General features: G+C 44.6%; 2 protein-coding genes across 6 annotated transcripts in view; one reads left to right on the top strand and one right to left on the bottom strand.

The window, feature by feature from the left end:
- The first annotated feature begins 1 nt into the window (after position 1).
- Positions 2-3,618, top strand: LOC148113889 (uncharacterized). Its single transcript, XM_087891775.1, has 2 exons — positions 2-110; positions 2,523-3,618. Exon 2 carries the CDS (start codon positions 2,531-2,533, stop codon positions 3,548-3,550), a length of 1,020 nt encoding a protein of 339 aa, XP_087747901.1. The 5' UTR covers positions 2-110; positions 2,523-2,530; the 3' UTR covers positions 3,551-3,618.
- A 2,226-nt stretch (positions 3,619-5,844) lies between these two features.
- Positions 5,845-24,698, bottom strand: part of KHNYN (KH and NYN domain containing) — a 28,496-nt gene continuing 9,642 nt past the window's right edge. For 4 of the 5 annotated variants that reach the window (XM_034411470.3, XM_034411471.3, XM_034411472.3 and 1 more), the window contains exons 4-8: positions 24,469-24,599; positions 23,271-23,367; positions 18,075-18,182; positions 10,720-10,821; positions 5,845-7,465 (exon numbers count right to left, since the gene is read on the bottom strand). In XM_034411470.3, the coding sequence (XP_034267361.2) occupies positions 7,141-7,465; positions 10,720-10,821; positions 18,075-18,182; positions 23,271-23,367; positions 24,469-24,599 (763 nt within the window). In that variant the 3' untranslated portion in view covers positions 5,845-7,140. Of the gene's footprint in view, positions 7,466-8,911; positions 9,121-10,719; positions 10,822-18,074; positions 18,183-23,270; positions 23,368-24,468; positions 24,600-24,698 lie in introns of those variants that run through there. The other variant, XM_060691004.2, reaches the window with a different exon arrangement.

The raw sequence follows: 24,698 nt of genomic DNA on the forward strand, positions 1-24,698 counted from the left end.
AGGAGGAGCCGAGCACGGCTGCCGCGCATGCCCGCCTGACCCCAGGAAGCCGCCGCGTGGCTCCCCCTTTTTGCGCTGCGTGGTTCTCCGTCGCCGCCGCCGTTGAGCAGGTGAGGGTCGGTCGGGTGGGTCGCCTGCCGCTTTCTTCCCCTTCGTCCCGCGGCCTTTTTTCCCCCTCTGCCTGCCTCCGTCCGGGCCTGCGTTTCTGCCCTGCCGCTCCCCTTCCTGCAAGTTTGGCCGAATTAGGGCTTCACCCAGAGCAGGAACAGGGAAGCCGCGGCGGATCAGCGCGGTGGTTTCTTTGCATTGAACAACAACGCTGTTGTTAAATGCAATGATTTTGCAGCCTGTATTGCAGATGAGGTTTGCAACCTCGGCCCCTTTAAGACTTGCGGACTTCAACTCCCAGAATTCCCCAGCCAGCTTTGCTGGCTGGGGAATTCTGGGAGTTGAAGTCCGCAAGTCTTAAAGGGACCGAGGTTGCAGACTCTCCCCACCCTCTGCATTGGGTATCCTCTTCTCAAGTTCTCCCCAAATATTCTGCCAATTTTGGGAAGTGAGGATTCGCACCCGGTTTTGTGACCCGGAGTTGGCCTAGGGTTGTCCTAATTCGGTGTGGGAAAGAAGGGAGTAAGGGAGAGAGAAAGAGAAAGTGAGAAAAACAACAACCCAAGTTTTAATTCCCCACCTGAAAAGGGGAAATGGAGGAGAGTCACGAGTTTGGAGTGGGGCCATGATGAGAAGTTGGCAATGGATCCGCAACCCTGATTTGGAAAGAAAGAAATTATAAACCTTTGTGAGGATTGTCAGTTGCAGTCTGGGTTAGAAATCCCGTTTAGAGAGAGAGAGAGGGAGGGAAGGAAGGAAGGAAGACAATCCTGTGTGTATGTATATATGTGTGTGTATAAACAGCCCTACATATACATAAACAGTATGAGTATGTATGTGCGTATGTGTCAGAGGTGGGTTTCAGCAGGTTCTGACCAGTTCTGGAGAACCGGTAGCAGAAATTTTGAGTAGTTCAGAGAACTGGTAAATACTATTTCTGACTGGCCCCACCCCCATCTATTCTCTGCCTCCCAAGTCCCAGCTGATTGAGAGGAAATGGGGATTTTGCAGTAACCTTCCCCTGGAGTGGGGTGGGAATGGAGATTTTACAGTATCCTTCCCCTGCCACGTCCACCAAGCCATGCCATGGCCACCACACCACACCCACAGAACCAGTAGTAAATTTATATATATATGTGTGTGTGTGTGTGTTTTTTTCTGTTGAAGCACCTGGTCTACCCCAATATGGGAGGGAGCATACTGCTTCCCTTTGCCTTTCAGCTCCAATCCAGGAGCCCTCAAGCAGTCACATTCATGACAAACCATTTTATACCAAATTAAATTAAAGAAATAAAGGGAGACTAGTATAGTTCTATTTTAAGCTATTTAGCTCTCATCAGCTAGCCATACCCTTACTCGGATTCGAATCCTTATCCAAGTTCGAATCTGAGTAAGGGTATGGCTAGCTGATGAGAGCTAAATAGCTTGAAATAGATCTATACTAATCTCCCTTGTCGGTAAATATAAATTCAACACAAAAATGTCAGCGACTGTGAAGACTCCTGGATTGGGATTTTTATTTTATCCCTTTATTTCTTTATCAGCAAATATAAATTGTATGTATGTATGTATGTATGTATGTATGCATGCATGCATGTAAGAACTTCAGCCAGAAGATGACAAATGTGATTTTGTCGAAACGTCGCTGCTACCCTTCTAGGGATATGTTTGCCATTACACGGGAAGAAACCCGAGATATTAACTGTACACACATATATACCCGTGAAAACTTACATACACACACACACACACACACACACATATATATATATATACATAGAAATATATACACACAAAATCATGTAGATATACATATGTATATATATATATACACACACACATATTAATACACACACATACACACACCTAAACAGATACACATAACCATCTATAGGTCTGTATGTATATGCAGAACGTTCATACACCAAATAAAAGACTGGTAATTAAATATTTTATTGATTACTGATCAAATTGAGGATAACGTCTAATTGTGTTTCCCAGTCTTGGCAATTTTTAGATGTGTGGTCTTCCTGGCAGTCAGCATTGTGATTTCCAAACAAGGGTTTATGCTTTAGTGGTTGGGCCCAGGTAGCTGTGGTTTAGTCACTTAATCATTCGATGGCTTAGTTAGTTAATCCATTGGGTGGCTCTCTAATTGTACTCAGTCATGGCTCAGTGAGCCTGAACTAGAATGGCCTGTTACGAGGGCTGCAAGGAGATAGAGCAGGCAGGATGTGTCATGCACAGGCCACGCCCATCCCAGTTCCGTAAATGAGAAAAATGTCGCGAAACGTCACGTCACGGCAACATGATGTGGCGAGTTTGACACTCGTGAGCTAGAGTGTAACAGTATCAGGAAGATCGCACAAATGTCTAAAATGGTTTTTCATTAAACTATCATTTTTAATCCACAGTCTCTTCCATGGCTTCCATCGTTCCCCGGATGGCTTCCCCAGGCTCAGGGGTCTTCGTCACTTGCCACGGCGCTTTCGTGGTCCGCTCAGATTTGGGTTACTTCCTTCAAGCGCTTGACTTCTGCTCAGGACACGATCTCAAAATACAGCCCCTCCACCCTGCTTGCCGCGGAAAGGACCACTATGTGGGAGACCCCAGCAGCTCAACCATTTATCTCCTCAACGGCGACTCCTTCTGCCAAGTGCCAGACTTGAACTCCGAGCCGCCCTCGGACGTCTTCCCGTTGCACCCCAGTTGCTGTGGAGCAGACCAGTATGCGTTCTGCGAGGGATGTTTTTTCATCTTCTTCCTGTCACGAGCGGTGGTCCTGTGTGTGACTGATCTGGCCACCGGGGCCTTGATTAAGGAGATCCACTTGGAACCCCCCCTTCTCAATGGGTTGTACTACTATGGTGCTGATTCTGCCCACATGGCTTGCTTCAGGATGGACGAGGAGCAACGGCTTTGCGGCACCCGTTTTGCCACTACTGCAGGGCACGAGGAGGTGTCCTTTGCGATCCACCCAGACGTGGTCTCATTCCTCCCAGGTGGACTGTCCATCACCCACGGCACTGCCTTCAGTCAGTGGCAGTGCCTCAAACTCCTCTCCAATGAAACCGACCTGCCCATGCCCAGCAGCAATGAAATATCCCGCAAGGTTGGCTATTCGAACTTGGAACTTGGGCTAAAAGCTCATGTTGACAAATCGGTGAATCCGGAATCCCTGGCCATTTCTCTTCTCCAGCACCACTTTGCCCTCCCTACGATCTACGGAGGGCTGGGACTTCAGACCGAGCAAGAAGAGTGGGAAGAAGTATCAGAGGAAGAAGAACCTCTCCGGGTGATCTTGCAGCCCAGGCAAAAGCTTTACTGGTGGCATTACTGCCTGGGGTTGGGTAAGACGCCCATCTTGTATTGCCGGTCACTGAAGATCACCCGCAATCCTTCGCCCCCTACAAACATACCTTTGCCACAGGCTGAGGTTTGAAGTCGGACTTCAGGACGAAAGCTTTTAACAGGGCTAGGAAGAATTAAATAAATGTGTGTATTTATCTACTTCCTTTTGTGTCTTTCGGTTGCAAGTTACAGGAAGTCTTCCCAGAACAACCCCTTGTTCGGCGACTGAAATTGTGAAGGTCTGAACAGGGGGAAGGGAGAGATTTACAACAGGTCCTTGTGTAGTTGCAGCCATTACAACATCCCTAGAGTCACATACAGAGCAGTTGTGGCTTGCTACCAGTTTGCTCTGGTTCAAGCGAACCTGTAGCAGTGGGAGGCTCTGCCCAGCCAGCCGGGCGTCATCAAATACGCCCTGCGCATGCACGCAAGAGAACCGGTAGCAAAGATAAGTGAAACTCCACCACTGGTACAGAGTGTTCCCAACTTATCACAGTTCATTTAGTGACCAAAGTTGCAATAGCACTAGAAAAAGGGGGGTGAGGAGACTTATGATCCATTTTTTGCACTTGATGACCGTCGCAACACATCCACGGTGACATGATAAAAATTCATACACTTGGCAACTGACCCATGACGGTTGCAGTGTCCCGGGGATCACATGGTCACCTTTTGTGTCCTCTTGACAAGCAAAGTCAACTGCAGTGACTGCACTTAACAACCGGGGTTAAGAAAGGTCGTAAAATGGGGCAAAATCACTTAGCAATGGGAATTTGGGGCTCGGTTGTTTCAAGTCAAGGACCACCCACCCGTATGTGCGATTTAGGAGCTGGACAACTGGCTTGCGATGACAGTATTGCAAGCATGCCAGACATGTGATGCCCATTTGCAAACCGGCTTCTGCCCAGCAAAGTCATTGGGGAAGCCAGCAGATCATAGTGACTATGGGAATTGCATGAGATTTACCTAACAACAGGAACTGGGACTGCCACGACTGTTGTAAGTTGGTGCAGTCATGGGATGTCACACTTTACGACTGCCACATAGCGATAGCATTCCCGGTCCCAATTACCATCATTAAGCAGTGATTACTTGTATTCCAGTTCCGAGAAAGTAATGTTGGATTTTCCCATGAAAAAACATGGGGGTGGGGGGAGGTTCGCAGGACGAAGAAACTCGTGTCGCATCAGTCTGGTTTTCTCCACTTCAGAAAAGTTTCCATCTTGGAGATGGTTTACATGACATGTTGTTGCAGTCGTTTGAACCCTGTATCTTTACATCCTTCATGGAATTTACCATATTTTTTGGAGGATAAGACACACTTTTTTCCCTCCTAAAAGAGGGTGGAAATGATGGTGCGTCTTCTACACCAAATACAGCCATTTTTGGCCTCCCGAAGCCCCACCCCGCTCGTCCCATTTTTGCGGAAAATGAGCCCGTTTTTCGCAAAACCTGTGTTTTTGCCCTCCCCCAGCCCTCAGGAGCACTCTGAAGGCCTCCCAAACCCTCTGCGTGCCCCGTTTTTTGCCTGTTTTTGTGAAAAATGGGGTGTGCTGAGGGTTTGGGAGGCCTGCAGAGTGCCCCTGGGGGCCGGGGAGGGCAAAAACCTTTTTTTTCTTACTTCTTCAAAAGTGCGTCTTATACACCGGTGCATCTTACAGTCTGAAAAATACGGTATCTGACAACAATCAGTTGATACTTTATTTAAAGTTCTGAAGCTAGGGAGATGACAGTTGTCGAGGGGGCTGTAATAGAGTGAGGTTGCTCAAGGGGGAAGGAGATTAGCTTAGCACATACCATATTTTTCACACTATAAGATACACTGGACCACAAGACGCACATTAGCTTTAGAGGAGGAAAACAAGAAAAAAAATCTGCCTCTGCCTCCCAGCATCCATCTGGTATTCATCTGGCTAGCGTCTTTGCAACAAACAGCAAACAGCCTGGTCAGCTTCAGCACGTTATTGCAGCCCCAGCATGTGGCTCGTCAGGGTTCCGCTCCGTTGCGCCCACCACTGGTAAACTCAGCTGAGCTGCTGCCACCACTGGGGAACGCTGGAGCCTTTGCTGCCGAGCAGCTGATTGGCAGTTGGATCGGCCTCCCAGAATACCATCGATCAGCTGTTCTAGGCGGTGGGGATCATTGCTGCTTGCCACCACTATTCGCCGCAGTGATTCACTTAACAGTGGCAAGAAAGGTCATAAAATGGGGCAAAATTTAACAACTGTCTCGCTGAGCAACAGAAATTTTGGGCTCAATTGTGGTCGTAAGTCAAGAACTACCTGCATTACATAACTTTGGCTTTCCTCAACCTGGTGCCCATTAGCAACAACAGCATACCAATTCCAAGATACTTCGAGGGCAGTATAAGCACACAACACTTGTTTTCAGAAAACAAGATTTATTTTTAGCTTTCAAAAAAATAGTTCGGAGGAACAGTGCAATATTTTTTTTCCCCCTCGGTCCTACAAAAGTATAATTTTAAATATTATTTTTATTAAAAATCACCTATTATTTATAAGAGATAGTATTAACAACTGAGCGCCCCAGACATACTTGAATTGCATAAGGAAAAATTTAAAAACCTCTGCATAAAATTGATTTTGGCACCATACTCAAAAGACATAAAACACGATTTTATCGGTATCGGAGGCTCAGATTTTTCTTCCAACTGGTTGACCTAGATGCGTGAAACAATTCCCATCGTTTTTTGAATAGCAAGATCGATAACTGCACCTGAAGACACTGAATACATTTGGAGGTTGCCACCTTGAGGAAAGCTATTGTAGAAGTCTAAAGCAGCTTTTTTTATCAAGCAAGACACTTAACCTGCAATGCGTCTTAATATTAAACCGGGCTCCAATCAAAATATGCTGAAAATATACAACGGTGGTCCTTTCGTTAAGCCTAAAATGAAAGTTCTGTCTAAGCAACACTACCAATAAAAGAGAATAGTTGTTCCTCAGGGTTGAAAGGAGGGGTTCTTGGTGCTCTCTGAGCTTGGTTGTTTTCTTGCAAACGTTTCACTACCCAACTAGGTAATATCAGTGCTAAATCAGTGACCTACTTTGGGTAGTAAAAACATCTGCAAGGAAACAACCAAGCTCAGAGAGCACCAAGAACCCCTCATCTCTATCCTTTTTAAAGTGAAAGCTTACAAAAGTCATGACTTTTATCACAGAATTCGCTGATTGGTTAAAACGGAGCCAAGATTAGATGCTGGGAATTGAAGTTTTAAAACAGTGAGAAATCCTGCAAGGAGTTTCTCTCGTAGCAAAAGACCAATTTATTTGGAGTAATAATTCCATCTCGAAAGTCTTTCGCTCTCTCATAGCTTAGGTCGGTCCTATTGCATGTAGGGTGTTAGCTTCCTGCAAGCAACTTCACATTTCCGGAATGGAGAGAGAGAGAGAGAACTCCAATTATTGAAGGGAAGACAATCTGATCCAAAGATGAGATTCATCTAATATTAAGGAAACCTGGGGAAAACAATAACAACAACAATGCCTCAGGCTTCAGGACCGAAGCATTTTGCAGGGTCCAATCTTTAGTTCTTCGTTCCTGAAGCATTTCCTCCATGGTCAATGGCCACAAAGGCCACGCCGATCATTTGATGTTCAATATCTGAAGGCAACTGGGTTAGATCAACAACACAAGAAGGAATCATCCACCAGGCTGGCTCAGAAAGTAAAACTGAGAATGGCCTCTGAAAGCTTGTTCAGGTCTTGGCAGCAAGGTTCTCGGATGAGCACAAAGTCCACTTTTCGGTCTTGTCCTTCAAAAATTTCCAAAAGCTTGCTCCTCAGCCACTCCGTCTCCTCTGTGGAGCGAAGCTTCTCCTTCTCGATGGGGCTGTCCTGCCGACCTCTCCTGTAGTCTCCTACTGAACCGGCGGGAGGCCTCCTGTCCCTGAGTTGAAGGACCTCTGTCTGCGCAATAGGACGTGATGGCGTGAACAGGGGGGCTGGCTGGCCGTTGAAAGAGTGACAATCGGGATATTTGGTTCTGCAATAGAGAGAGGGTGGGGGGGAAAGAAAAAGGAAGAAAAATTAAAATTCCGCCCTGGTTTTGCAAGAAATGGAATGGAATGAATTTCAGTGGTGAAATTCAACTGGTTCTATCCGATTCGGGCGAACTGGTAGTGCTGGTGGTGGGAAGCTCCACCCACCTGCCCAGACATCATCACGTCCCGTTTTTGATCCTCTGCACATGCGCAGTGTGGAGGAGGTGTGCACGCTCACATTTCCGAACTGATAGCGAAGGTAAGTAAATTTCACCCCTGAATGGGTGCCTTTTTTTTTTAATCAGAGTTTCTCCATTAGAAGTAGCAATTTGCTTATTTTTAACCAATTATTGGTTTAACCAATTATTTTAACTAATTATTTTAATTGGTGGCTTGTTAGATGGATGGCAGACTCTGCTTCCCTTCCCCCACTTGCTTTCTGCTCTCTACCCAACCATCTTTTTGGTTATCATATTGATGTATTTATCCTCGTTGTGTTCCTTTGTCATTGTTTATTACTCTGTTCTTTTACTTCTGTTTATCCAGCTTTTCATTTTGCTTCTTTTTTATTGTTGTAAGCTGCCTAGGGTAGCTCCATAGCGAGATAGGCAGCAAATAAATTTAACAAAATAAATAAGAAAATAATTCATCCAAAAAGATAAGCCAGTGGGAGTTATGCACCACTGGGGATTTCTCAGGGTAATCTAAGCAGAATTTAAAACAAATTAATAGAGATTGACAGAGTTGACAGAGTTAGTCCAACCCCCCACCCAAGTTGGAGACCTTACACCATTTCTGACAAATGGCAGTCCAGTATCGTCTTGAAAGCTTCCAGTAATGAAGCTCCCACAACTTCTGAAGGCAACTTCTGTTCCTGTTCTGTTGATTGTTCTCGCTGTCAGAAAATTTCTCCTTATTTCTAGGTTGAATCTCTCCTTGATCAGTTTCCATCCATTATTCCTTGTCTGGCTTTCGGGTGTTTTGCGAAACTGCTTGACCCACTCCTCTCTGTGGGAGCCCCTCAAATACTGGAACACTGCTATCATGTCTCCCCTGGTCCTTCTCTTCACTAGACTAGTTCCTGCAACCGTTCCTCATATGTTTTCGCTTCCAGTCCCCTAATCATCCTGGTTGCTCTTCTCTGCACTTTTTCTAGTGTCTCAACATCTTTTTAATAGTGTGGTGACCAAAATATTGGATGCAGTATTCTAGGTGTAGTCTTACTAAGGCTTTATAGAGTGGTATTAGTACCTCACTTGATCCTGATTGTATCCCTCTGTTAATGATTGTAAAACAAATTAGCAAAGGAGTTGAAATACTTCAGATACCATAATGGAACCTGGGATGTTTTGGACTGAGCAATAATTGGAAGGTGAGACACGAAGGAATGACAACAAAGGATTGGTTGTGGCAACTTAAAATGTCAGGCTCTTCCCACTTCTGGCCATAAGATGGAGCTCTGCCACTATTTATCACCACAGAAGCCAGAAGTCCTTCAACTTGGTTGCAACCAAGAATTCTAGGGACTGTATGTCTATGGAGATTCTCAGTCATCCTGGTCATGGTTGTCCCAAAGGTGCTTTTTCAAGAGGCAACTGGACTTTCTGGGTTTTCTTTGAAGACACTGAAGAAGCTTCTTGGATAAGAAGCGAAACGCCTACAAAGAAAAAACAAAAAGTCCAGGAACAGTAATTTCTGTAGAATTAGAAAAAGGGGAAAGGTGGCAATTGGGAAATGTTTGGTAGCGACCGCCACCACCTGTTCCCTGCCATGTTTTGCTATCCTGCCATTCCAGATCTGTTTTTCACTACCAAGCCGTAGTCTTTAGAGTTAAGACATGTCCATTGTGGTAGCAACCAAGAGCAGCCTATGATTCTCAGTTGCCATGCAAAGCTAAGCTTGGTTAATGCTTAGATTATGAAGGGAATCTCCTGCTTCAGAGAGATTGCTGACTCATAACTGACCGAAGGCCACTTCACCGGCCACCCCAAGATTGCAAGCTAGACCAGAAAGTTGAAATTCGTCATGAACAAACTGCTTCCTTGTGGTTGTCGAAGAAACCGTAGAAACCTCACCGTGAGGTTACTAGAAGTCAACTCAAAGGAAATTTTAGCTTTAACCTCACCCAATGGCACTTGCGTAGAGGAACAGGAAGAAGTCGCAGATTATGAAGTTGGACAGAAACTACTTGGGCATTGCGGCCAAGAAACTTGAAGAATTTTTGAAGGATTTAAAATTGTTTTTTTTTAAAAAAAAAAAAGTTTTGCTTTCACAGGAGTTGAATCTGAATTCGATATCTATTTTAGGTTCTGGAGATGACCACTTGATTGCTAAAGTATATAAAATATTAATAGTCAAGAGGAACCTGGAAGATGAATGTGTAAAAAAAAGTCTCTGGTAAAACGGGCCAAAAATTTTGGGTATAATATAAAGTTAGATAAATGGGAGAATGTACGGAGTAATGGATTAAAACGTACTTTGAATTATAGTTTGAAAGAAACACAGGTAAAGGTAAGGTTCCCCTCGCCCATATGTGCTAGTCATTCCCAACTCTAGGAGGCAGTGCTCATCTTCATTTCAAAGCTGAAAAGCCAGAGCTGTCCTAAGACTTCTTCGTGGTCATGTGGCCAGGATGACTAAACACCAAAGGTGCACGGAACATTGTTACCTTCCCACCAAAAGTGGCCCCTATTTTTCTACTTGCATTTTTTACATGCTTTCGAATTGCTAGGTTGGCAGAAGCTGGGACAAGTAACGGAGCTCACCCCGTTATGCGGCGCTAAGGATTCGAACCATTGAACTGCTGACCTTTCGATCGACAAGCTCAGCATCTTAGCCACTGAGCCACCGCATCCCCTAAAAAAACATGCCCTCCCATAAAACCCCCAAGACTTAAGTTCGAGGAACCAAGATGGCGCAGTGGTTAAAACGCAGTATTGCAGGCTAACTCTGCCGACTGCCAGGAGTTCGATCCTGACTGGCTCCACGTTGACTCAGCATTCCATCCTTCCAAGGACCATAAAAGGAGGACCCAGATTGTTGGGGAAAATATGCTGACTCTGTAAACCGCTTAGAGAGGGGCTGTAAAGCACTATGAAGCGATATATAAGTCTAAGTGCTATTGCTATTGCCTGACTCAGAATGAAGCTATTTACTTTCCATCCAACTACAAGGCGTTGGGTTTTCAAATGTAAACCTATCCTGGTCAGAGTAGCTCAAGGGATATATTTGTTAGAAGCGGATCAGAAATACTCACTTTGTTTTTTTCTTCAGGAAGTCTGCTAAGGTAGGGCCACTTCGTCCTAAGGGGTCATCCGGCACCATAAATATGTTCCCCACAAAAGTGTACTGCAACAAGCTGCACAACAGAAAAACCAGAGAAAACGTTCATACATTCTGCAAAGCGACAATCTGGTTTGGCAAATTCAAACGGGTCAGGTCCACTGATGGTGCCAAGTCACAAATGACGGCTTGCAAGCCACTCGACACACTAAACCACAAACAAGTAAACCAGCTTGGACTTCCTGCAATTTGCAAATCCATCCAGAGAGTTAAGAAAAAAAAAAATCAACCACTGAAGTGTCCTGTCCCCCCCACCCCCCCAGCCAAGGATTCAGCTGACGTGTCAGCCTAGTACTGTTGAGAAACACGGCATTCTGGTCCCCTTATGATCTTGAACAGCTAAGGTTAAATGTATAGGTATAGGTCAGTGATGGCTAACCTTTTTCTTGCCATGTGCTGAAAGCGTGCACGCAAAAGTGCTTGTGTGTTTCGGCACGAATAATGCAATGCAGGGGGCCCTGTGCATGCATGCACGACCCCCCCATGCTCTCCCCCCACGCATGCGCGTGTGACCCCGTGACCCCCCATTTTGGGTCTAGTAGGCCTCCCTGCAGCTTCCTGGGCCCAAAAACAGGCTGTGGGGGGTGCCCCACACCCCATGCTCCGCCTGCCCCGGTGAATGCACACGCTCCTCCCGCCCCACACACACACATGCACGACTCCCGCACATGCATGCATGTCTCCCACATGTGCCCCGCTCCCTCACGCATCCTGAAAATCATCTGGTGGGAGGCGTGCACCCATTTGCGGTGGAGCTGAGCTGGGCAACAGCTCACGTACCCGCAGAAAGGACTCTGCATGCCAGCTGTGGCACGTGTGCCATAGGTTCGCCATCACGGGTATAGCTCCTGCTTCAGCTTATTCCAACTTCCAACTTATTCTGAAAATGTTAACTTTCAGTAACCTCCTGAAAGCAGCCATTTTAGAAGCAACAAGAACATTCAATATACATTCAGGAGTAGCCAATTTTCACAGACCTCCTCAGCACCTTCAGATTAAGCCCTAAAATTCAGTCACTGAATTTCAACAGCAGTTTGTCTACTTTACATTCCAAATTAAGAGGGGCCCCTGAGAGCGGTTATGGGGCCGTTCCCATCACCAAAAGGGCTGCACAGGTAGTCCTCGACTTACGACCACAATTGAGCCCCAAATTTCCATTGCTGAGAGAGACAGTTTTTAAGTTGGATTCTGCCGCCATTTTAATTGCCTTTCTTGTCACGGTGATTAAGTGAACCGCTGAAAGTTGTTAGGTTAGTAACACAGTTGTTAAGTGAATCTGGCTTCCCCGTTGACTTGGTTTGTCAGAAGGTCACAAAAGGGGATTGTGTGACCCCGGGACACTGCAACCGTCATAAATATGAATCCGTTGCCAAGAGTCTTGAATTTTGATCTCTTGACCAGGGGGATGTGCAATGGTAAGTGTGGAAATGTCATTTTTTTTTCCAGTGCTGTCATAGCTTTGATCGGTAACTAAGTGAACAGTTACAGTATATAAGTTGAGGACTAACTGTAATGTTTGGCATTGGTTTGGCCTCTTTTTTTCTCCTTGAAATTGGGTAATTGTTCCCATCCCTATCCTTAACACCCACAAACCACTGAAAAAAACACTCCCTTAAGGGCTTATTTCTGAGAAGGAAATGGTGGGCGTATCAGGAGAAACATACAAGTTGACTGAGGTAAGAAGGAGCTACTTAAGTGTGAGGGATGGAACAAGAAAATCAAGAATGACTGATTGTTGAATGAATCATCATCTCCTTTTTAACGACCCCATTAATCCCTTGCGGGGTTGGAGTCTGGCCAACTGAATGGAGCTGAGGGTGTACTGGCCGGATGCCCTTCCTGTCGCCAATGACTGGTTGTTGAATGAATGTGGACTGGATACGGGTTAACAACTCATTCAGAGACAGTTCGAAGTTATGACAGCGCTAAATAAGTGGCACTCGCAACCTGTCCTGCATGTTCTGGCCATCCCAGCAACGCTTGAATCAGGTGATGGGGATTGTGGTGATTCACTTAAGGACCAGGGCAAAAAAATGGCTGCAAAATTGGGTACAGCCATGTGATGCCTCTGTCAGCGTTCCAGAAAAAAACCCAACTCCAAGTAAAGACTCTGAAGCGAGCATCTTTCAAAGTTCTATTTACTAGAATAGGTAAATTGGCACATCTGGGAAAACCCGAATCTGAGAGGTCCGGGTTTTCCCTCAGTAAATCAAAAACCCCAAAACCATCCCCTCACTCCTCAGTCGATCACATGCTCCAATCAACTGCCGTCCCATCTCGAGACATCACTCCGACCATTCCTTCTCCAGATGCAGGATCACCCTGACCTTGACCAACAGGAAGAATGCTATTATGTCTACAGACAACCCCTCTACTAAATCCCCTCTCCTATTTTCCCACACAGGAGAAGGTGGCAGCATGGAAACTTCTGGCCTAATATGGCTTCCAAAGCTGACAGCCTCGCTTAACAAGCACACCACTGAGTCGAGACGAGTAAAGTCGAGTCGAGTCGAATCGAATTGAATTCCATATTGGCCAAGTGTGATTGGACACACAAGGAATTTGTCTTTGGTGCATATGCTCTCAGAGTACATAAAAGGACAAGATACATTCATCAAGAATCACAAGGCACAACACCCAGTGACAGTCATACAGTACAATAAGAATCAAAAAAATATCAATATAAATCGCAAGGATACAAGCTACAAATGGCAAATTTTCCAGTCTAAAATGTGGTGGTCGGGGACATCCAATGTTATCATGTCTCCAAATAGCTTCCTGTAGCTCTTGAAAGCCACCTGAGCCCTCAAGGAAAGCTAATATAAGGTGAAAACATTTCCTATCTGTAGGCAAGATATAAAGACAAAAGAACCGAGATTAACAGAATAACATAGTTGGAAGGGACCTTGGAGGTCTTTCTTCTAACCCAACCCTCTGTCAGGGAGGAGAACCTATACCATTTTAGACAAATGGCTGTCCAATCTCTTATTAAAAACCTCCAGTGTTGGTGCACCCACAATTTCTGGAGGCAGAATGGTTAATTGTTCTAACTGTAAGGAAATTGCTAGGTTGCTTCTCTCCTTGATTAATTTCCATCCATCGCTTCTTGTCCTGCCTTCAGGTGCTTTGGAGAATAGGTTGAAACCCCCCCCCCCTTCTTTGTGGCAGCCCCTCAAATATTGGAAGACTGCTATCGTATCACCCCTAGCCCTTCTTTTCATTTATTTATTATTTGAAGAGGAAGGAGGGAAGAGAGAAAGGGAGGGAGGGAGGGAGGGAGGGAGGGAAGAAAGGAAGGAATTTTCCCAATAATTGCAATACAGAAAAATTATGGGAAAACTATGGCAATGTAGTTATTAATAAATAAATCATTTCTTCTTCCATTGCACCATTTCAGAGGGGACCTCAATAGCTGAAGCTCCATATTTGAATAATACCCTCTAGAAATAATCTTCTAAAACTGAGTGGGGGAAAAGCTTTCCAATGCTCATCCTAAATTTGTTCCTTCCCTCCTTTTTTCCCCCCCTAGAATTTCAGGACTGCAGCCTGAAGAGCATTTCCCCCCCCCCACGCTTGTTTCCAAAATATAAGAGGAAAATGTTGAGAGCACCAGAGCATGGCTGCGTAGGTGCGTTTGGAGAAAGATCTGCGTTGTGTGGGAAAGCGGAAAGGAGATACGTACAAGCGAGGGAGTGAAGCAGCTGTCAAGCTCAGGAGGTGACTAAATGGTCAAGGAGGAGCAAAATTTGGACTTCACCAAATCAGCGCAGACCAGCCAAAAGGGGAAGCAGATCCCAGCAGTTTCATGCTCCAGCAGAAACGCTGAGGAGCTACAACCAGCCAGGCATTTGTGAGGCACCTTCCTTTTCCTACTCCAGCACTAAATGAGAAACCATCTGTCACAACCAGAGGTGAAATGATCCCGATTCGGACCGGATCACCTGATCCGGTAGCGATGGCGGCGGGTGGTTCAGAGAACCGGTAGCAAAAATCCCTGCCCCCCCCCCATGACCAGCTGAGCTACGCAATCCTCAGACGCTTTTTTTTACTTTTAAAAGTGTTTTTTCTTCAGCCGAAAAATGCTTTTAAAAGTTAAAAAAAAAAGCCTCTGAGGATCGTGCAGCTCAGCTGGGATCGTTAGAGCCTTTTAAAAGCATTTATTTACAACCTCTTCGACTGAAGAGATTGTAAAAACTGCTTTTAAAAGGCTCTGACATATCAGGCAACTCCGCTGGGATCGTCAGAGCCTTTTAAAAGCATTTTTTCTACAACCTAAATGCTAAACTAAAATGCTTTTAAATGCTAAACTAAATGCTAAACTAAAATGCTTTTAAAAGTTAAAAAAAAAAAGTTGGCCATGCCCACTCAGTCACATTACCTCCCCCCACGAAGCCACACCCACAGAACCAGTAGTAACAAATTTTACATTTCACCACTGGTCACAACCCTGAAGTGATCATGGCTGAGGCCATCTTGGAGGCTATTCAGGGCTGCCACACAACGGGGGGGGGGGAGGGGAAGGGGGGCGGAAATAGGTAGTTAGATGGGGTTTGTAGCCAAAACAATAAAACTTTCCTGTGGGAACCCAAGGACATTCCCACAGTTGGCTGGCCAGAGGAGGGGCGAAGTAACCAAGCAACAGGCCAGCTCCTGGATTGGACAGCGTGACCAGTGACTTGGGTGGGTGGGGGAGGGGAAACGTTTACTTTTAATTAAGTGAAAGCGGCGGGAACTTTTAGAGTCAGCTTTCACCAGTTGTGCCAATATCATCATCTTTTAATGACCCCATAATCCCTTGCCGGGTGGAGTCTGGCCAACTGAATGTTTACTGGCTGGATGCCCTTCCTGTCGCCAATGTGGAGCTATGTTCAGCAGATCAATTCCCAAAATGCCCAGAGAGAGAGAAATATCTGCCTCTACCCAGGATCAAACTCATAACCTCCTGATTGTGAGGCGAGAGTTCCACCTTTAGGCCATCGCACCACTCACCAGTTGTGCCAATATGATCTACCCAATAAAAAAACTGTTCTTTGAGAAACCCTGGCTGCCTCAGAGTTCTAATTTCTATGGGTGCATTACTTGGAACGCTGACACCAGCATTTCAGCACTAATTGAGAATTTCAGCAGACAGCAACAGAAACCAACTTGAAGGTTGCTAAATGTTAGCTAAAGACTGGCTATAGGCTCTCATGACCGTTTTTCACACTTTACGTCCGTTGCAGCATCCCCATGGTCACGTGATCAAAATTCAGATGCTTGGTAACTGACCCATATTTATGACAATTGCAGTATCCCGGGATCACGTGATCCTCCTTTGAGGCCTTCTGACTAGCGAAGTCAATGAAGGAAGCCAGATTCACTTAACAACCGTGTTACTAACTTCGCAACTGCGCTGATTCACTTAACATCTGCCACAAGGAAGGTCGTAAAATAGGGCAAAGCTCACTTAGCAATTGTCTTGCTTGGCAACGTAAATTTTGGGCTCAGTTGTGGTCAAGGACCACCTATACATAGAATCATAGGGCTGGAAGGGAACCCAGAGGTCCTCTAGTCCAACCCACTGCTCAAAATAGGAGATCTTATATACCATCCAGATCAATTGATTACTCAGTCTACTTTTGAAAACCTCCAGTGATGAAGGCAGGTAGTGATCCAGTGATACCCACAACTCCAGAGTAGGAAGTAAGTAGTTTTGTTAATTGTTTTCTCAATTAAGGCCTCCCAGGAGAAACAGAGGGAAGATATTTATTTATTTTATTTATTATTTAAATTTTTATATCGTCCTCCTCCTGAGGGACTCAGGGCAGTGCATAGCCACAATAAACACATATATCCATAAAATTAAAAACAGTTTAAAAACATATTAAATAATTTGGCCCTATATTAAAAAACTAAAACACCCATTAAAATTCGTTCTTAAGCCAGCCCAGCCTGTTGAAACAATAAAATCTTAAGGGTACGGCGAAAACTACGTAGGTCAGGGATCATACGAATCTCCAGGGGCAATTCATTCCAGAGGGCAGGTGCCCCCACAGAGAAGGCTCTCCCCCTGGGGGTCACCAGTCGACATTGTTTGACCGACGGCACCCTGAGGAGACCCTCTCTGTGGGAGCATATTGGCCGGTGGGAGGCTATCAGTGGCAGAAGGCGATCTCATAAGTACCCAGGTCCTAAGCCATGGAGCGCTTTAAAGATGGTAACCAGCACCTTGAATTGCATCCGGAAGACCACTGGGAGCCAGTGCAGCTTGCGCAGGAGCGGTGTTACATGGGTGCGCTGTGTCGCTCCCATAGTCACCCGCGCGGCTGCATTCTGGACCAGTTGGAGCTTCCGAGTGCTCTTCAAGGGGAGCCCCATGTAGAGAGCATTACAGTAGTCGGGACGGGAAGTGACGAGGGCATGAGTGACCATGCGCAAGGCGTCCCGGTCCAGAAAGGGACGCAACTGGTGAATCAGGCGAATCTGATAAAAAGCCCCCCGGCCACAGCCATCAAATGATCTTCTAAAGACAGCCGTGCATCCAGGAGGACGCCCAAGTTGCGAGCCCGCTCTGAGGGGGCCAAGATCTCACCCCCAATAGTCAGCGATGGAGCCAGCTGGCTATACCGGGACGCCGGAAACCACAGCCACTCGGTTTTGGAGAGGTTGAGTCTGAGCTAGAAATTGTCTGTCTGTCTATGGTTTCTATCACTTCTCAAAAGACACCCCCCACACACCAAGCTTGGATATTTCAAATGTAGAAATAAAGGACTCCTGAGATTAGTCCTCATTAACATCTTAGTTTTCATGGGTGACATGCTAATTAGTGGAAAGGCATTGAAATGTGTAATTTCCCTCAGACCAAACCAGAAAGTGTAGTCCCAGGAGACCATATCAAACGCCTCTTTCTGGGTTGCCTGTTCTTGAAACCTGATTCTTGAGGACAAATCTTCAGCTTCCTTGACTCACTCAACTTTTGTATATCAATTGTCAATCAACATACCTGACAGGAAGAAGTCCAAGTCTCACCCTATTTCTCCCCACCTCATTCAAGCACCGTCTAGAACAGGGGTGGGGAACGATGGCCCCTTTATGACATGTGGACTTCAACTCCCAGAATTCCTGAGCCGGCTATGCTGGCTCAAGAATTCTGGGAGTTGAAGTCTACAAATCATAAAGGGGGCGTGTTTTCCCCATCTCTAATCTAGAAGTTCCTTCCAAAAAAAAAACCCCTAAGATTGCCTCTTGCTCCACCCCACTGAGCCCCCAAATTCAAGAATCCATTTTCACCTCTCCTTGATTATCTTCATCCATCTCTTCGATTCTTTGGCAAGATCCCGGAATTGGTCATTGGTGACTATCACCCCATTGGTCTGTTCTGCTAGTTTCAGCATCATTCTGCAGTCCAATGAAAGACATGTAAAAGAAAAGCAATTCTTAATTAATTAGGATAATTTTACCTCTTCTGTTTCAAAGTTCTCAAGCTTTCTTTGAGGAGAGGTTCACATTGCCACATTGCCACATTGCAAAAGATCTGGAAGAGTAAAGGTCTTGTCTAGGAAGCACACTTGTCTCTCCTTTTACAGCCATACCAACAACACAGGACAATCTCTTTTCAGAGAACTGGTCTACCATTATTGATCCATGAGTTACTGAGATAGCCACGGTGTTTGCAACCACAAAGCCGCCAGGCTAGGAAGCAAGAGATTGTGAGTTCAAGTCTTGCCTTAACCATGAAAAGCCAACTGGGTGACTTTGGGCCCAGTCCCTCTCTCTCAGCTCAACTCACCTCTTAGAATTGTTGTTGTGGGGAAAGTAGTACTAGGAAAGTATCTGTAGTTATCTGTAAACATAATAAAGGCAGGAGATAGAAAGATGATAGATAGATAGATAGATAGATAGATAGATAGATAGATAGATATGGATGGATGGACGGACGGACGGACGGACACAAAATCACAAGAGTACGTCTGATTTACTTTGGCCACGTCATGGGTGCCAATTCATTGGAGAAGTCAATGATGCTAGGAATACTTGGTGGAATAAGAAGAAGGGGCAAGGAAAGAACTCACTGGATTGATACCATCAAAGATGCTGATATGAAGATGAGCATCCAGCAGCTGAAAGAAGCTGTGCCTGGTAGGGTGACGTGGAGAGCACTTGCCTACAAAGTCACCAAGAGTCGTACAAGACTGAACGATGGAGAATGAAAATGAGAATAAACAAAGAACCTAGGACCGTGATGGCGAACCTATGGCATGCATGACCAAAGCGGCACGCGAAGCCATGTCGCACGGCACGCACGGCCTTGCCTGTTTGTCAAAAATCAGTGTGTGCATGCACGCTGGCCAGCTGATTGTCGGGTGCCCATGCATGCTAAAACCCAGATGTTTGGCTCTTCCAGACCGTGATCCCTTCGTGCGGGCGGCAATGCCAAAAATTGGCCTGCGCGTGCACACCGGCCAACTGATCATTAGACATACATGCATGCTAGAGCCCGGAAGTTCCGGACACAGCCCGATGAGTGCGTGTATGTACGCGGCGTTTCCACACGACTTTTTCTGTATCCAACAAGAAAAGAAAGTGCTGGAATATCCAAGATGGCTCACACCTATAAATTATGCTTCTTTCAACTAGTTCAGCTAAACAGTTAGTATACACTATACTAAACCATAATAGAGCTTAGCAAGATAGGAAAACACAAGTTATCTTCCTATTTCTTTTCAAAGACCTTTAGAGTTAGAAGGGGCCATTAAAGCCAAAGAATTCAAACTCTGCGCAAAATTCCAAGTTCATATTTCTAAGATTATTTGTGAGGCAAGAGGGCCATGAAGCATTGTAAATACGGTGGTTCCTTGATACCCATCGTTAATTGGTTCCAGAAGGCACGATGAGTATCAAAAATGATGAGCACCAAACAAAACTTTCCCCACAAAGAATAATGTAGGAAGTCATAAGGCAGCCGACATCGACAAGTTCTAGCTTGTGACCAAACAAAGAAACGAGTACCAGGACAATATTTTCATGTCAAAATGCACTGAGTACCAAATTGGATGGATTTCAAAGCAGCTGAGTACCAAAGTACCACTTAATAAACCTACCATATTTTTCGGAGTATAAGGCGCACCCTTTTCCCCCAAAAAAAGAGGATGAAAATCTTGGTGCATCTTATTCTCCGAATGTAGCCCCGCCCAGCCTCTCAAAAGAAGATTTCAGAGGCTAAAAAATGCCTCTGGAAGAAGCTTCAGAAAAAAAACCTCAGAAATGAAGCTTCAGAAAAAAAGCCTCCAAACAGAACTTCAGGAAAAAAGCCTCCGAATCAGAGCTTCGGGAAAAAAGCCTCTGAAACAAAGTTTTTTTTCTGAATCTCTGTTTTGGAGGCTTTCAGAGGCAGAAAAAAAAGTTTCTTCTGAAATGAAGTTTCAGAGGCAGAAAAAAAAGCAAGGCACAGAGCTCACAACCAACAAACCTGTTGCTAAAATTCGCCTCTGGGAATAACTGATTGGGGATATTCCGGGAGGCCGATCCACCCACCATTCATCTTTTTATTTAGTTTCCTCCCCAAAAACTAAGGCACGTCATATACTCTGGTTTGTCTTATACTCTGAAAAATATGGTAATACGGTATTTAACTGTAATAAATTCTGCTGTCTGTTTTAATGCCCGCAACAGGTTTTTTGTTCCTTAGTATGACAGGGAATTTGACTCCCAAATTAAATTTGCATTATGTGTCTGATCAGTTGGCAGAATCATTTCCTGCTTCTGTTGGGTATCTAGGGCTCATGTGACCAAAAAAAAAAAAGAATGAAGCCATTCACTGCCTTGAAACTTGGAAAGCCCTGGGGAAAATCCCATTACCAGTCCCTGTAAAAGAATGACTTCATTATCATCCACTGGTCTGCTCAGCAAATGTTGAAATAACTGGGCAATTCTCAAAAAAAGAACAACCAAAAAAAAAAAAAAAAAGCACGTTGTTTGCTCATGTTTATCTCAATTTCCCCAAATTTGGCCACAAGCAATATTTCCTGCCCAAAGAAGCAATTTGAAATATTTTAAAGGTGGAACAAATACTTTAGGTCCCTGATGCTCTCTGAGCTTATTTTCTTGCAAACGTTTCATTATCCAAAGTAAGTGACATCATCAGTGCTACTGATCCATTCCTTATGAGCACTGATGACGTTACCTAATTTGTGTAAGAAAACATCTGCAGGAAAACTACCAAGCTCGGAGAGCACCAAAGACCCTTCATTTCAATCCTGAGCTACAGATAAAATACTCTCTTGTTATGACCCTGTAATCCCTTAATTTGGGGTAGAATCGGAGCGAATGGATGGAGTTGAGAGTTTACCAGCCGGATGCCTTTCCTGATGCCACACAGTGTTCACAGCAGATATTTTTTCTTTGCACCCTAGGAAAGAAACATTTGCCCTACCTAGGATTGAATTCTCAACCTTCTGAGTGAGAGGTGAGTGTCTTCACCATTAGGCCACCATGCACTCATCCCAGAGATACAAATAGTCCCCTTTATGGGTATCTTAAGATATCATAAAAGCTTGCTCCTTGGCAGGGGTTTTCTTGTTTTTGTCGTAAGAATATAGTGTATTCTTACGACAAAACAAAGTAACCAATTTTGATTCTTGCTATTAATCGAATAACACTGAAGCCCTGAAGACCTTTCTTTTTCAGCAAGCCGTGCTGGCTTAACACTTTTTTAAAATGTTTTTAATAGGTTTGTTATTCTTCTTTTAATTATAGGGCCAAACATCTTTTTAAATTGTTTTTAATGTTTGTATCTATGTTTTTTACTTTGGCTGTACACCGCCGAGTCCTTTGGGAGAAGGGTGGTATATAAATTTGATAATAAATAAATAAATAAAAATAAATAAATAAACACGTTTCAAAATTCCCACAGCCAACAGCAAACTGGCTGCAAACACTTCCCTACTATGCAACACGAATATAAGTGCTTGCACACACATACACAAACTGTTACCCTAGCTACTTTTCTGATCAAAAGATGGAGGAATGACCTGTTTCAAATTTTGCCATTTTCTTTAATACAGAAGGAATTACCGTATTTTTTGGAGTATAAGACACTCCGGAGTATAAGATGCACTTTAGTTTTTGGGGAGGAAAATAAGAAAAAAAAATCTGCCTCTGCCTACCAGCATCCATTGATATTCATCTGGCTAGCATTCTGTCAGTATGTGAGAGGGCTGAGGACTGTTTGGAAACTGAAACAGTATTTGCTGTGGAGACAGCAAGGAGCCTGGGCGTGGCTTAGCTCAACTGTTCTGTACTAAACCTACATGCTGTGCTGATCTCTGAAACTGAAACGCCTCTCCTCTGCTTGTGTTTTGCTTGTATTTACTACCACATTGGAAAACCTGCTTTTGGTATTGTATATTTACTTCATGTATTATATTATATATAAAGAGAAGTGATTGAATCCTGCTGAATCATTTACTTGTGTGTGCTTTCTGGATGTGATTGCTGCCTCAAACTCTGACACGTTCAGGCAGCAAATAGCGAACAGCCAGGTCAGCTTCAGCACATTATTGCAGCCTGATTCAGCATGAGCAGCTGATTGGCAGATGGATCAGCCTCCCGGAGCACACCCAATCAGCTGTTCCAGGCTGCAAGGATTGCCACAGACCATCACCTCCTCCATGCCTCACATTTTTGGCTACATTCAGTGTATAAGATGCACCCAAATTTTCACCCTCTTTTTTTGGGGTGGTGCATCTTATACTCCGAAAAATACGATAATAATGTCGAAACAGGAATGTCTGTTTTGTGTAAGTCCCTGTGTTAGAATTCTGTACTAATTCAAGCATTGATCTCAATGAATAAATATGGATGAGAGGCAGATCAGTAGCTTTATCTTATCCTAAGTCACCTTTCTGAATTTGCCCCCACCTTAAATCCATTGTTGTACATTTGCCATCTAAGAGTTTCAAAAAAAACCCAAAAGGCTTAAAAAGCGGGGTTCATTTTCAAAACCCCAAAGTTGTGTTCTGACTTCATTGCTTCAGCTCATGGGCACATTGAAACGGATGTATTCGCTGGTGAACAAACAACCGAAGAAACCTTGTACAAGTCAACTCATACAAGGTTACTACAGGTAGTCCTCGACTTACGACCACAACTGAGCCCAACATTTCTGTGGCTGAAACAGTTGTTAAGTGAATTTTGCCCCGTTTTATGACTTTTCATGCAACAGTTGTTAAGTGAATCACTGCGGTTGTTAAGTTAGTAACACGGTTGTTAAGTGAATCTAGCTTCCCCATTGACTCCGCTTGGCACTGGACACTGGCAGGGTAAGCTAATGGATGTAAACAGGGAACAATCCCCGCACTTACTAGCATGGAGGACGTTACCTAATTGGGTAATGAAACGTCTGCAAACAACCAAGCTTTTTAAAAGCACCAAAAACTCCAGAAAACACTGATTGCTTTTAGTAACCAATCCAACAATGGAGCTCACCTGTCATCATATGGGACAATGCCTCTCCCGTCGATTTTCCGGGATGGTGTAAGGGACAGGATGCTTAGGTCATGCAGTTCAGTCAAAAAGTGCCTCTCTGCGATTGGTGAAGGGGTAGGGAAACAGGCAAAAATAATAATAAAATACAATGGTCAAAATACACCAGTAGATTTGCTCATTGGTTGCAGCTCAACGCAAATGAAGTACCACTAGATGTAAACGGGGTGTCTTCCTTAAATTAATCCATGAAGGATTGTAGCAGTAGCCACAAGAATTAGGGTGGCTCAGATCGAAATCTTTAGCCACCTTCAATTTGTGAATTTGATTGGCTGATAAGTTCTACCTTCAGTCTAGGTCAGAGGTCAGCAACCTACGGCTCTGGAACCGCATGTGGCTCTTTCACCACTCTGTTGCAGCTACCTGTCACTCAAAATATGCGTCACAACCGCCAATGTGCAACACCCACCAGCACGCAATTTATTGAGCTTTTCAAGCCCCGGTAGACCAACCATGGATGAATCCAAGAAAAGAAAAGTTTCAGAAGAAAACAGAACATTTAATTCAACTACATATGCTAGTTTTGTGGGCGCTCAAGAAATAGTCAGGCACGGGAAGGGTTTTTGTGGCTCCCGGTGTTTTCTTTTCTGTGGAAAATGGGTCCAAATGGCTCTTTTGAGTGTTTAAAGGTTGCAGACCCCTGGGCTAGGCATCTGAAGGGCTGATGAGTTCCACCCTCAATCTATGCATCTGATTGGCTGATGAGTTCCACCCACAATCTAGGCATCTGATTGGTTCCTTGATCTCACAAGAAAATGGAAACGGTCATGGGGAGAGATAAGTTCATTCAAGGTATAAAAATGCTTGAACATTCCACGTTGTAACAAATCAGTGAGTAACTATTTTTATTACTAATCTTTACTAGAAAAGCCAGGGTAAGGACATCTAGCTTCCCTTTCCCTAGATTATTAGACCGGTACAAATGCCTCTGTTTAGATAATGCTGGTGGATGTCCTCCATACGACATTTAAAAAAACCCAGTGTTTCCATTTTTATTCATTTGCAAATACATAGATCCAATAGGTTTTTTTCAGCCATCACGATGGATTAAAATGCCTGCAGGGAATCAGCCAAAACATGGTTCAGCTCTTTGCTTTTGAAAACAAAACAACACACACAAAAAAAAGCAAAAACTTCCCACCTCTCACATTAGAATCTTTTTCCATTCGATAAGCGGGCACTAAGACGTTCACTTCGCGGTGGCCTCGGTCCCAGAAATATTGCACAGCTAGGGCAATTCCTCGGCATGAGAAGAACTGGTTCAGACCGTGCCTGAGAACAGGAAACAGGTAGAGATTTAGATCTATGAAAGTCGAAGACAGGGGTGTCAAACTCGAGGTCCGGGGGCCGGATCTCGCCCGCGGGTTGATT

This window comes from Pantherophis guttatus, chromosome 4, assembly GCF_059756535.1.
Source record: "Pantherophis guttatus breed Tessera chromosome 4, ASM5975653v1, whole genome shotgun sequence".
In the NCBI taxonomy this organism is placed as follows: Eukaryota; Metazoa; Chordata; class Lepidosauria; order Squamata; family Colubridae; genus Pantherophis; species Pantherophis guttatus.